Source organism: Manis javanica, chromosome 6 (assembly GCF_040802235.1).
Source record: "Manis javanica isolate MJ-LG chromosome 6, MJ_LKY, whole genome shotgun sequence".
Lineage (NCBI taxonomy): Eukaryota > Metazoa > Chordata > Mammalia > Pholidota > Manidae > Manis > Manis javanica.
The window spans coordinates 139,165,446-139,179,298 of record NC_133161.1 but is presented as its reverse complement, the minus strand read 5'-3'; the positions used below and the strand labels follow the sequence as shown (position 1 = coordinate 139,179,298).

General features: G+C 41.6%; 1 protein-coding gene across 1 annotated transcript; it reads right to left on the bottom strand.

The window, feature by feature from the left end:
* Nucleotides 1-4,215: 4,215 nt before the first annotated feature.
* On the bottom strand, nucleotides 4,216-9,723 carry LOC108401035 (acrosomal protein SP-10). The gene is made up of 5 exons (XM_073239969.1): nucleotides 9,576-9,723; nucleotides 7,330-7,458; nucleotides 7,004-7,225; nucleotides 5,213-5,332; nucleotides 4,216-4,470 (listed from the first exon to the last, which is right to left on the bottom strand). The coding sequence occupies exons 1-5, from the start codon at nucleotides 9,625-9,627 to the stop codon at nucleotides 4,346-4,348; spliced, it is 648 nt and encodes a 215-aa protein (XP_073096070.1). The 5' UTR covers nucleotides 9,628-9,723; the 3' UTR covers nucleotides 4,216-4,345.
* Between the last annotated feature and the right edge of the window lie 4,130 nt (nucleotides 9,724-13,853).

Here is a 13,853-nt window from a genome sequence, read left to right as displayed (position 1 = left end):
ATAGAGGGTACATACTGCAACATAACAAAGTGCACATACAGCAAACCCACAGCTAATATCATACTCAATGGGGAAAATATGAAAGCATTTTCAATGAACAAGACAAGGATGTTGACCCTCACCACTTTTATTCAACATAGTACTGGCAGTCCTAGCTATGGGAATCAGACAAGATAAATGGATAAAAAGCATCCAAAGTGATAAGGAAGAAGTACAGCTGTCACTATTTGCAAATGACATGATACTGTATAGAAAACCCTAAAGATGCCAACAAAAAACTATTAGTACGAATACCTAGATTCAGCAGTGTTGCAGGATACAAAATCAACATACTGAAATATGTTGCATTCCTGTATAGTAACAATGAACTAGAAGGAGAAATCAGGAAAACAATCCTATTTATAATTTTATCAAAAAGAATGAAATACCTAGGAATAAACCTAACCAAGAAGGTGAAAGACCTGTTTTCTGAAAACTATAAGATACTGATAAGAGAAATTAAAGACACAAATAAATGGAAATCTATCCTATGCTCATAGATAGGAAGAATTAATATAATCAAAAGGACCATTCTGCCCAAAGCAATTTACAGATTAGATGCAACCCCTATCAAAAACACCAACAGCATTTTTCAATGAACTATTAAATAATCTTAAAATTTATGAAACCAAAAAGACCCCAGATAGTCAAAGCAATCTTGAGAAAGAACAAGTCTTGGTATTTTTCTCCCTGACTTCAAGTTCTACAAAGCTACTGTAATTATAACAGTATGGTAATGGTACAAGAACAGACCCGTAGATTAATGGAACAGAATAGAGAGCCAAGATATAAACCTGTGCATATATGGTCAACTAATATATGATAAAGGAGCCAAGACTATGCAATGGGAAAAGACAGTCTCTTTACTAATATGTTGGGAAAACTGGACAGCTACATGCAAGAGAATGAAACTGGATTACCATCTAACTCCATACACAAGAGTAAACTTGAAATAGATTAAAGACCTAAATATAAGACATGAAACCATAAAACTCTTAGAAGAAAACATAGGCAAAAATCTCTTGAATATAAGCATCATCAACTTTTTCCTTGACACATCTTTCTGAGCAAGGGAAGCAATATAAAAAATGAACAAGTGGACTACATCAAATAAAAAGCTTCTGTACAGGAAAGGTCACCATCAATAGAACAAAAAGGCAACCTACTGTATGGGAAAATATTAATAGATGATTTATCTGATAAGGGGTTAACATCCAAAATTACATATAAAGAATTCATATGTCTTTACACCAAAAAAAAAAATTGGTGGAAGACTGAACAGACATTTTGCAGAAGAAATACAGATGACTAACAGGCGCATGAAAAGGTGCTCCACATTGCTAATTATCAGGGAAATACAAATCAAACCACATTGAGATATCACATCACACTGGTTAGAAATGCCACTATCCAAAAGACAATAAATAACAAGTGTTGGCAAGGATGTGGAGAAAAGAGAACACTCCTACACTGTCGGTGGGAATGTAAATTGTGCAGTCAGTATGGAGGATTGTCAAAATAACTAAAACTAGAAATACCCTATGACCCAGTAATTCCACTTCTAAGAGTTTACCTGAAGAAAACAAAATCCCTGCTTTGAAAAGATATATGCACCCCTATGGTTATTGCCATGTTATTTACAATAGCCATGATATGGAAGCAATCAGTGTCCATCAATGAATGGATAAAGATGATGAGGTACATACACAAAGGAATATTATTCAGTCATAAAAAAGAAAGAAATCCTACCATTTGCAACAACATGGAGCACAGAGAAGCACCGTGGGGCTGAGCCACCAGTGAGGGGGATGGAGTATTTGCAGCTGTCTCCCATGAGCCCCTGACCAGGAGGACTGAGGGAGGGCTGGGGAAGCCTCGTCCACCTGCCCACTGTCCTCCAGAGAGAGCTCCCTTCAACCCACATTCCTCTGGCACCTTTCCTGGTGCTGGTAAATTTTCAAGCTGCTGTCTCTGTGTTGGGTCTCAGTGTGACCAAGGGAGCATGCCTATCTTCCTCAAGTGGCAGGGGCCTCAACCTCCCAGAGTGCTCCAACTTACCCTGGTGTCCAGCCCAGTTAATCACCAAAGCCCAGTGCAACGTGGTCTCACGTTCTCAGAGCAGATCTCCAAGGCCTGGTGTGCAGGGTTCCTGTATGCTTATCCCCTCGCTGCTCTGTTCCTCGCCCACTTGTGGGCTGGGATGGAGGAAGGACTTGGGTCCTGATCTGTCATAGCTCTGCTACTTTTCCCTTTTTGTGGTCTTCTTCACTTGGTATAGATGGTCGGTTCTGCAGTCTTCAGGTTTTTTGGGGTTTTTTTAAACATTTACTGCAATTGCTTCCTTGGTGTGTATGTGGGAGGCGGTTTCCACCTTGCCTTCTTATTCTGCCATCTTTTCCCTCCTTAGTCTCTGAAGTTTATCTTTTGTTTCTTTTTAGTGATGGTCTGTTGGTGGCGAACACTCTTAGTTTTCACTCATCTGAAATTGCCCTATTTGACCTTAATTCTTGAAGAATGTTTTTTGTCTGCTAGAGACTACCAGCACAGTAGTAATACCATTCCATCATTGCTGTTGAGAAGTCAATTGTGAGGTTAACAGTTGTTCCTTTCAGGAGAATCTGTCTTTTCTCTCTGGTTGATTTTAGATTTTCTTTTTGAGAGAGATGTCTGTAATTTCACTGTATTATGTGCAGATGCAGATTTATTTTTTATTTATCTTGCTTGGGATTCATTGGGAATATTCAGTCTGTGAATTTTTGCCTTTGATTTGTTCTGAAAAACTCAGTCATTATCATTTCAGGTATTGCCTTTGCTCCATTTTTTGGTCTCTTCTTTCTCTCAGATTCCAGTTAAACTTGTTTAGACCTTCTCACTGTCTTCTCTGTCTCTTAATCTCTCATTTATCTTTTTGTCTCTGTCCTATATTCTAGGTAGTTTCTTTCGTTGTCCTTGTACATAGTTTCATGTGTTACAAATTCCAATCTGAAATATTTGTGGATCTGTTCCTGTCTATTATTTCTTCTTACTCATGATCATTTCTTATGCTAGGTTATCTTTTACTGTGTGCTGCTCACTCTACTTAAAAAATTATTCCTAGGAATAAATAGGGGCCTGCAATGAAGACACCTCCTTCCAGAGAAGCTGTGCATTTGCTTCTAGTGGGTACTTTTGGGTAGTACCCCTGTGGAACCACTTTAGATTAAGTTGAACACTTGACATTTATTGTACTATCCAAGAAATAGGAATTTGAGCTTCAGTTCTATAAGATGGTTTGTTCAAGGGTCCAGAACAATAATGACCAGAGTTTTGGGTTGTATTAACCCTGAAGAACAACACATGTATTTCAAGGCTCAAATATAGCATGTATGCATGATCCACTGCTGCCCTGAGGATATGGCCATCAGAGGGTCTCTACCTCCTTTGTATGCTGTGGGTTTAAATTTCTGTCCCTTTCACCCCATGAGGCCCAGTTACTGGCATGCTCACAGGGTAAAAGTAGCTTCCATTGTTTACTTAACTCTCTGAGTTCTGTTTTCCTTTTAACTTTCAGTTGTTAACTCCATACTGTCTTGGTAGCTTTTTGGATCTTTTAAGATATTTTAAATATTTTCCAGTATTTTTAGTTTTTTCAGTGTGAGAAATAGTCCAAATCTTTTGTACCATTTTGTCTCAGTTGGTGTTATTTTTCTTTTGAGTAATTCAGTATGTATTTACTGAGAACAAGGGTTTCTCATATATAACCTAGTTTAGTTAATAGAAATCAGGAAATTTAATATTATTATGACTTTTGGACACCATGATAAGTAGAGGTTTCTATAGGGATGGAAATGTAGGGGGTCAGAGAGAAGGACCCACAATATTGTTTAAGCTCATAAAAGGTTAACACCTACTTTGTATTCCTCTTTGTGGTCTCTGCCCTGGGGGATCACTTTACTTTGACAAATGCAGAATGATTTAAAAGTACATCCACTTTAGTGTGTGAAGGGGAAGAAAGCTCAGGCTGACCCTGCAACTGGCTAACTGAAAAAGAAGTCTCTGGAGTCTGTATTCTTTAACTATGCGGAACTTATTGGAAAAGAAAAGAATGTTGAGATATCAGATGAGGGAACAGGGAGCAGAGAAGAATGGGTAGCAGGGCATGGACAGGAGGGGTAAGATAAGATATTTGAGCATCCTCTCTGACACTTAGAGGCAGATGTGATTAGTTATTGGTTGGGGAGGAAATTAAATATAAATTGAGCCCAGTGGGGTGATGGAAGATTTTTTTTTACTGCCTGAGTCACAGCAAGAAGCAAGGCACAGGCTTCTAGATCTTGTTGCAGAAAGATAGATTGCGGCAGCATGTTATTTGCACCCTGATTCCTTTGGAGAAGAGGTTCATAGATGAGCACTTGTTCTTACACCCTTGAACCATGTATTGGAGTTTCCCATCTGAAAGAAGAGAGAGGCCGTAGTGAACAGAAGGCTTCCTCCTCCACCCTTGGCCTTTATCCATGGTGCCAGTGTGCCCTGCAGGCACAATCAAGACCTCCAACCTGTGTTCTTCCTCCCCCTCCCCTGCTTCCACCTGCCTCTTCTGGCCTTTCCCCCTGCTGTCAGATGCCCAGTCCCTTTAGTGAGGGACCAGACAGCACAGGGAAGTCGGTCAGTGTGGTTTGCAGGATGGAAGTATCCAAGATCCCTTGTAGGGATAAGGAGTGGGTATAAAGGTAGAGAAGTGTAGAAATATACTCAGGTCTGGTAACCTGTGAACACAAATGGGTAGACAGTTGTTAATTAGTTTATTAGTTCAGTATTTACTAAGTGCCTATCATGTACTGGACATTGTGCCAAGTACTAGGAATATATAGCCATGAACAAGACAGACACAGTCCTGAGTTTACAGTCAATGTCTCAATGGCTCAAGGAGCAACTTACACATTTCTTTAATAGAAAGACAGCCTGTCTTCTTTTAAGACACTGTAGGCCTGCTGAAAAGGCCTCTACCTCTCCGTCAGTAGCTGGAATTGTCTTTATTCTTGAAATGGTAAAGTTCTCTTGAATCTCCAAGTTTCTGGGGAATCACAGCTTGAACCCTCCTCAGGCCCCAGGCACCTCAACAGTACTTCCTATCAGCACTCAAGTTGGTTGATACCTTCTTTGGCAAAGACTGCCTCATGGAGTCCCCACATACCTTTAAAGATCTTCTTTAACATGCACTGCTGGGAATTCTGAGTGGAGCAGACTCCCTCTCCATGAAGACATTTTCCTTGGTTATTCATATAAGAGCATGTGTGGCAATTAAATACTGGGCCTGAAAATTGAAGATAATCCTGATAAAATTCCCTTATGGACCAGAGAGGGATGATGGGCAATAGGTTACATCCCATTTCATTTCGTGGTTCTTTTTGGGGATCTGAGGGACCTGTGTCTGACACATCTCATTCTCTCTTCTGTACCAGAGGAACTTCCTTTGTTCTTACTGACCCATCTATGATTTTCACTGCTGATGAGTTTCAAATTTATTTCTCTAACACTGACTTTTACAATAATTCATATCTCCAGTGGCTTCCATGTCCTTCCAAGGTCATCTAACTATAAATTCTATTTGAATTTCATTCATAATTAGATGTCCTTGTACCCTGTCTAAAAAGTAGCAAAGTAGAACTTCTCATATGACTGCTCCCTCATACACTACTCAGCATAGGGCACGGCACTTGGAACAAAATTTGACTAACAAGCTAGTTAGAATGCTCTAATGTTGCAAAGCCGTAAAGAGTCTGCATATTCTCCATTTTCAAATTGACCTTCAATAAGGTCAGTGTGTCACAAAGGGCATTTTCTTTGAAATACTTCCATATTGCCTCTTTTACTATCTCCACTGCCAAATCCCTAGTTACAGAAGCATAAAGAAGTGGAAAAAATGTAGGCTTTTGAATCAGGTCTACATTTGAATCCACGTTTTATTATTTTCTAGCTGTGTGACTGTCTTGCCTGAGGGTTTCAGCCTCGGGCAAGTTCAGTATGGGTTCAGTGAGACTGAGAAATGGCAGTGGAACATTCTTGGGGTAAAAGGATTTATACCTGGGTTTATTCCTTGAGCAATAGGTCAAGCACTAGAATCACATCTGTACCCAGCAGTCTGCAGGTCTGTAATACACCTTCATCTCTACCTCTGCCCAGAGCACTCGGCAGAACTCTGTATAATGACTCAGTCAGTAACAGCTTATTGCCTATGGGATGGGGGAGGGGGTGGAAGTATTAGCCAGCAGTAGGCCAATTATATCAAGTGGTTTAGAGTCAAGTGAGGATCCTTGCCACAAGAACTTCCATTTTCCCCAGTGACATTAGCTTCATTTCTCTCCTCTGAAATTTGGAATACTGCTACTTGTACAATGGGGTGAAATATGAAGTATTTATGTCTGGTAATAACTTGACACAGCAAACCTTGGATCTTGTTTTACTTCCTTGAATAAGCCCTTTTCAGTAAGAGCCCAAGAATTGTTGTCCTGGGAACTTATTTCTGGGCCTAACAGACTGCATACTTTATTTTCCATGTTCAAACAAAGAGAAAAAACAGAACCACCAGCTCTGGTGCTAGACGTCTCTTACAGGGTTTGTAAAGCATTCTAACATAGTTTGTTAAGAGACAGATTTAGCATGAAGCTCATGGAGATTAGTCTTCCATAAGCAGAGCTGTGGACACTCATATTCATAATTTCTTAGGTAGAGTGAAGATGGAGGGACAGCTGGCATTCTGTGTTATTTTTCAAAAAGAGAGCCCTCCAAATTGCTTAGCCTTCAGTACCCCCACAAAACCTAGATCCTACCTTCTCGTATTATTGTAAAGAGATAGAATCTTTGGGAGAGCTATTTGTGAAGTGTTTGTGAACTATTCTTTCTTCTACTCTAAAACTGGGTTTCTGACGTGTTGCCTGCTTCCCACCTGCAGTCAAGGACTGGCACACATCCAAATATGGCTCACCCGAAAATGTGCTTGATGGTGGACTGCCTGAAAGCTGTTCACTCACTGGCTTTTCACCTGGGTCCTCTTCACCTGCAGGCTGTTCACCAGAAGGCTGTTCACCCAACGACTTTTCATCCAATGGCTTTTCACCTGAAGGCTGTTCACCTGCAGGCTGTTCAACCGACAGCTTTTCACCTGCAGGTTGTTCACTGGAAGGTTGTTCACCAGAAGCGTGCTCACCTGCAACATGTTCTCCTGGAGCATGCTCACTTACAGCACACTCATCTAAGCATGTTTGTGCAAAGCATGCTCATCTGAAGGTTTCTCATTTAAAGTGTTCTTACCTGAAGAGAACTCGTATAAAGCCTCAGCATCTGAAGGGTTTGCAGGTGAAAAGTACTGACCTGAAAATTGCTGAACTGAAGCTTGATGACTCATAGAGCCAGGAGGCTCATCAGGCTGACCTGATGCTCCTGGGATGGAAAAGAAACACAAGAGAGATGAAGGTGACAGAAAGAATGTCCACAGTAAAGACCACTTTCCTATGGAGTGAGGCAATGCAGGATTCATAGGTTTCCTGTGGGCCTAGATCAGGCACTGAAGATATTGTAGATGTTGGAGGACACCAACTAATTACCCAAGATATCATGAAGGACAGGTATATTGATAAAACACACAAGACCACCTCTGGGATTGAAGGGAAGTATTTCAAAGTCCACGATATTAAGAAGTGCACAGGGGGCCCATTCATCCATGCACCAAAAGCACCGGAAGGGAAATAATGTGCCTCCCTGCATCAGGAAATGAGTGTACCATCACTCATGTAGTAAGAAGTCTACCACCAGCCCTGCCTTCAGTTGCTCTGTGGGTAAAAGGCAAGAAGAATGGAGGCAGAAGAGGGACAGAGAAAGCAAGTCTGTTCAGTAGCTGAGTAATTCTAGCCAAAGTTGACAGTGGGAGATTTTAACCTTTGGGCACAATACATTTTAAACTGGAGATGACAAATATCTAATAAATCCATAAAAATCATCAGAAGGAATTAAAACACCTTTATTTGGCAAGCTTCAGTTCTTTTCCTCACTTGCTTCCCAATTCATGTAGGTTGGGAGTCAAAGCAAAGTTGCTATCAATTATTAAAATAAAAAATTATTTGCTTATATATTTCTCAATTGAGATTCCTTGTGACACACCCATTTACACCCACTTCATGGAGTCGTCATTAGTATTCAACAAGATAAACTGAAATGCCTAGACTATTACCGAAGTGCTTCATTAATTTTAGTTTTCTCTTCTCCCCATCTTAGCTGGGAATTAATAAAACTCTTAGCTGGTCACTCTTCTGGTCATCACATCAATGACTGTCAGACAAACATTCCTTAAGAATGACTTTCATTTTATTTAGCACCAAACAATTTGATAATTGCTCTTCATATTGATTTTTATATAACAAAATATATTTTATTAAATATATATTTATTATTAACATTATATAAAAGTATATAAAATATTATGTTGGTGTATTATTGATTAAACTGAATAACTTAGAGGAGGGCAAGTAGAGGACTAGTACTGAGTTATTAATCCCAGCTAAAACCTGAAACCTCTGAGGCTGATAACAGTCAAGGCCCCAAAGTTCTCTAGCTCTGCGAGAGTCCTGCCATAGGTATACATATTCTGGGTGATTTGCAGCCCCTATAATCAATGACTTTCTGAAAGACTAGGATTAGAATATGTTGATACAGGAGAGGTAAGATTTTCGTAAGGTTTTTAGGAGGTTTATATTTTTTAAAGTTGTAGAAATATTATCTGCTTGACCAATTCTTCAATAGTTAAGTTTTAATAAAGAGATCTTTCTGATATAGAAAGGAGGCTGGAAAAAGCACACTAATTTCTTAGTCATTCTTATAGTTTCTGATTCTGCTTCTCCATGTGTCTGGCACATACTACCATCCTTTAGTGATGTATCTACCTTTCTGAGTCAACTTTTGAAAGTCAGAAAGCAAAAAATAAAATCTCTGAAAACCAAGATTACAGAAAGCACTTTGTCATTTAATCAGCAGTTCAGATCTCATGGCCTCTCTGTTCTAGAGGAGAAAAAAAAAGGAACACAGCCCATGATGAGTGAGGATCCTGGAAGAGGAAATACAGATAACTGGATGGATAGAACACAGCCATGAAGGAGAGGCTTGTAAGGTCTCTGGCCCATAGCCCTGTTGTGTTGTGAGATGGCTTTCTGGGCACATCACATTCCTCTCTCCTTGCCACATCAACTACATACGGATGCCTTGTGCTCATATCACTGGGACAAACCACTGGACTTCCAGAACCCCTGGAGCTATCTTATCTCACAGAGCATCAAATACAAATGTTGAGTAGCTGAAAAGAAGTAGGAACCAAGACAGCAGGCCCCTGTGATGGCAAAGCCATAACTAAGAGGAATTAACTGATTCAGGGGCTCTCAAAGTCAAATTTGTTTAGCTAGTCCTGATTCTAAGCCAGAATGGTTTGGGTAACTAAGATAATGGTCGAGGGCTGAAACACCTGAAGAGGCCTGCTACATATCCACCCAGAGCCAAGATAGAAGGCTTACCTCTGGCAGATCCAAGCAGGCAAAGACTCACGAATAAGAGCAACTTCTTCATCTGGATTTTTGGAAAGAGGGGACCCTGATGTGGGGCACCCAAGAGCTGTGAAGAAAAACTGAGCAGAAGCTCTCAATACTAAGCCACAGCTTCTGAGAATTCTAGAACCTCAGAAACAACCCCGTTTCCTCACAATGGGTCGTACTCTGAGGTTCTTGTTCAGGCAGCTTGCTCCCTAACAACCCATGGCAAGTTGGGCCAGTGAAAGCTGATTGCCATGTGTAAGGTGGTGTGTTGGGGCTCTGCCCTACCTTAAAAAAAAAGTCTTATCACTAAAATAACATGTACTCTTTGTAATAAGTTCTAAAAGCTATCTACTCTCTTTTTAGAGTGTTCTTGACTGCAAGGTGTGGTTAGCTGGTCATTTTCTTTTTGGCACTCTAATTCAGCCTTCTTTTGGCCCTGTACCCACGAAGGCTGACCTCCATTGACTTGATCACCTGAGTGCTGGTTGGGTTCAGGGTTCAGATTGGGTTCAGCCAACGGAACATTGGAGGGGGAAATAGATACACACACACACAAATATACAGAGAAATTGAGATTGAAGTATTTATTCTTCCTATTCCTTTCCTGCCGTAGTTCTCACACTAGCTGAGTCTCTACCTGACAGCGCTTCTCCCTCTTCCAAGGCTCCAGCTCTCAAGCAGCCTGTGGTCATATGTTTTTCTTCCCCAGCCCCTTCAGCCTAGAGATGATCATGGTTTTGAAATTGAGCACGTTTTTCTTCCTCAGCTCCTTCAGCCTAGAGACAGTGATTTTGAAACTGAGCAATACCTCTTGGTATTTCCAGACTTTTCTTTCACGACAGGCCCCATGCCCTCCGAGGCAGAGTGTGGGAATTGCACTAGATAGTTGATGGTGATTAGGCAAATGGGTACTTGTGTGAGCAGAGGAAAAGGTTAGGCAAGAGTAATAATAGCTTCGCTTAGATGTAAATCTGTCCCAGAATGTGTTTCCCCTCTAGAGCTATACATAAAATCTTCATGCATGTCCTTGAGTTGTTTCAAGGAGCTGGGACCCCACCAGATGGAACCGAGGCCCACCACAAGCATGAAGACCTCAGACTAGTTAGAGCCAGAAGACTGATGATTAAGATTCCCAAAATACCTCCTGGTGAATTCATGCTCACCCAAGCAGATGTCCATGAGCTGATCATGCATTCCGAGATCCTTACTCCTAGTTTTCCCTTTAAAAACCCCTTCTTGTAAGCCCACGGGGAGTTTGGGGTACTGAGCATCAGCTCTCCACTGTCTTACTTGGTGCTTTGTAATAAACACCTATTTTCTTTCACTAAATCCTGGTGTCAGCGTTTGGCTTGTTGTGCATTGGGCAAACGGACCAGTTTTGATTGGTTAGGTTAACAGTTTCTTGCTGTTCCCAAAACCTGGCTGCTCTTACTTTCCTTTTTTTGTTTCCTTAACCTGGCTCACTTCTGTAAGTCTTTTCATAAAGGTCTATATCAATCATGGTTTTGGCAGGATGCAGATGGAAACATGATGTGAGCACAGAACAGGGATCAATAAGGGATGGTTGAAAACTGCTTCTTGAGCTGTAACTAGTACCAAGGGGGTAGCCAGGCTGAGAAGGTGGGTGGTGAGGTATCCTCTTGAACTAGAGCTAGGGCTTTGGGGGAACTGGGTGGCAGAGATCTCCTAGCCCTCATCTCCTACGTCTTCCCTGCCCACCTCTCCTAGACCACTTTGTTGTATGTACTACTGAATGCTGGATCTAGAATAGATGTTTATCACTGTTAAAGTTATTTAATGTTTGTCTCCACCATTAGGCTCTAAGGCCCTTGAAAGCAGGGTCCCTGTCTGTCTTGACCACTGTTATATCCCCAGGACCTAGCAGCATGTTTGCCACATCATAGGCACTTCATTCACTTTCCCTTACTGAAGGGATGAATGAATTGCTTATTCTGGGCCTCTCTCTGCTTCATGGAGGAAAATTAGGAACCCCAGAATGGGCTGGCTGAAGATTCTGGGTCAGATGGAGAAAGCAGAATCATCAGGGGTCAATGGTTACAGAGGGAGGCCTATCCTACTTAGCTTGAGTTGGAGGACAAAACTAGGATTTCTAGGTCTGTGGCTGGGCTCCTTTGGAATAGAGAAAGGCGTGAGAGAGCATGCTGTCAATAGTTCCTTTTCTTCATGTGGAGTGAATTTGGAGAGGGTATGACACTGACACAGACTTTTGTTGACAGAAGCAGTGGAATTTAGAAGAAAGGAAGAGGTGCTGTCTTATACTACCTACCAGTTGTCTGAAGTTTGGTGGCACCTCTCTTTGCAAATATCAGAACTTTCTGGAACACCCGTGCCTCATCCCTTCCCAGGAGTCACAGTATTGAAAGACAGGACCTTAAAGCCTGAATGTTCTCTCCTTAAACCTCACCGGTCAACTTTTTCCTCCCTCCTTTCCTAAGGTTGGCTTTACAGGACTTTATCCCAATCCCGCGCAGGCTGGCTTTCCCTAGCTCTCCCAAGGCTCTACTTTGGAAACCTCCCTTTCTCTAGTAGTGTGGCATTTTAAAGCCAAATCTGTGAGTATGTGAGCACATCATATAAGAAAACATGTGGTGAAAGGGAATTCACTGTGGAACTTGAAGAAGCACTCTTCAAGCTAAGACATCTAGAGGTGTTCAAGTCCCTGCCTCCTTCCTCTGCCAATCTCTTCTATCCTAGATAAGCTGGCGTTCCAGTTTTCACTGCCCTTAAATGCACCAGAGAATCAGCCAGTTCAACCTCTGTCATGTTTGTGGCCTGGTTCAAAAAAATGAGCTAAGCCAGAGTCTTCTCCCGGGAATTTGCAGTCGCAACACAGAAAGACAGAAACAACTTTGGAAACGAGTTAAAAATGTCATTTAGATTCATTGCTGAGACCAGTATTTGGGGCCAAAAGGAAGACGAGGAATCTGAGAAGTCCAGGAGAGAGTAACAGAGAGAAAGGAACACAGAAGAGATGAGAAATACTGTGCCTCATTCAGTTCACCCTAAATAATGGGGAATTAAACAGATATACATGTAGAAAATACACACTACCCAGACTGGGCTATATGGAGACCTGAGCAGTCTGTGACCTGAAAGGTGGTTCTGGGTTCGTAACAGTTCTAGTAATGGTTATCTTGTGGGCCTTAGTTTCTTCTAGTCCTGCCTAAGTGCCTACTGCTCTTGTTCTAAACTCACTTTCCTCTATTCTGTTTGGTGTCTTCTGCTTACTCATAACTCCTATTGGTTCATAACTTTTGCTTGCTTGTAGTTTCTGAATGTTCATTATTTCTGCGGACTCATAACTTCTGTTCATTCAGGCTCATGCTTCTCCTGGTGTGTGCCTTCGTCTCGCCTTTGGCACTAATATGTGCTGTTGACTCTCCTTACATCCAGTTTTCAGAAGAGATACTCTCAGTGGTTTAACTTCTCACTCTCATCCCTTTTGCACAAAATTATAATGCCAGGCTTCCTCACAGACCTGTATTGCAACGCACAGTAGCTGTGGTAACCATTCTGAGCTTCCCAAAAGTAGGGGTGGGGGTAAAATACCATTGGAAGGCATGTTGCTTCATCTGTGCAGTGCTGCTTCTGCCAGTGAAAGGCATCAAGACCGTCTGCGCTCTGTCCCAACACGTACTTCCTCATTGTCCTCTCTCTGCTCCTCTGCTTCCCTTCCTCCATCCTCATCCTAAGCTCCATCCCAAGCCACATTCATGAACCTCTAGTTATTTTCTGAATGTGCAATGCTCTCTGCATTTTCATGGTTCCCCTCCCCCATTTTCCTGAAATTGTACTTCATCTAATTTTCCTGATGAGAATTCATTCTTTTTAAAAAAATGTTTTATTAAGGTATGGTTGATATACACTCTTATGAAGGTTTTACATGAAAAAACAATGTGGTTTCTACATTTACCCATATTATCAAGTCCCCACCCATACCCCAATGCAGTCACTGTCCATCAGTGCAGCAAGTTGTCAGAGATCCACTATGTGCCTTCTCTGTGCTACACTGTTCTCCCCGTGATCCCCCACACCATGTGTACTAAACATAATACCTCTCAGTCCCCTTCTCCCTCCCTCTCCACCCGCCCTCCCACACCCCTCCTCTTTGGTAACCACTAGTTCATTCTTGGAGTTGATGAGAATTCATTCTTAACTCTTCACACACTCTCTGGCAAGTCTTATCCATGTCAATCACCACCTACAAATGGAAGACTCCCCATATCTACCAACCGGCCC

Excerpts from the sequence above, each read along its gene's own strand:
- LOC108401035 (XM_073239969.1), bottom strand. The coding sequence starts at position 9,627 with ATGAAGAAGTTGCTCTTATTCGTGAGTCTTTGCCTGCTTGGATCTGCC. Across the intron at positions 7,459-9,575 it reads CCTGCTTGGATCTGCCAGAG|GAGCATCAGGTCAGCCTGAT; the intron begins GTAAGCCTTCTA and ends TTTCCATCCCAG. Across the intron at positions 4,471-5,212 it reads GTTAAAGAAGATCTTTAAAG|ATGGGAAACTCCAATACATG; the intron begins GTATGTGGGGAC and ends CTCTTCTTTCAG.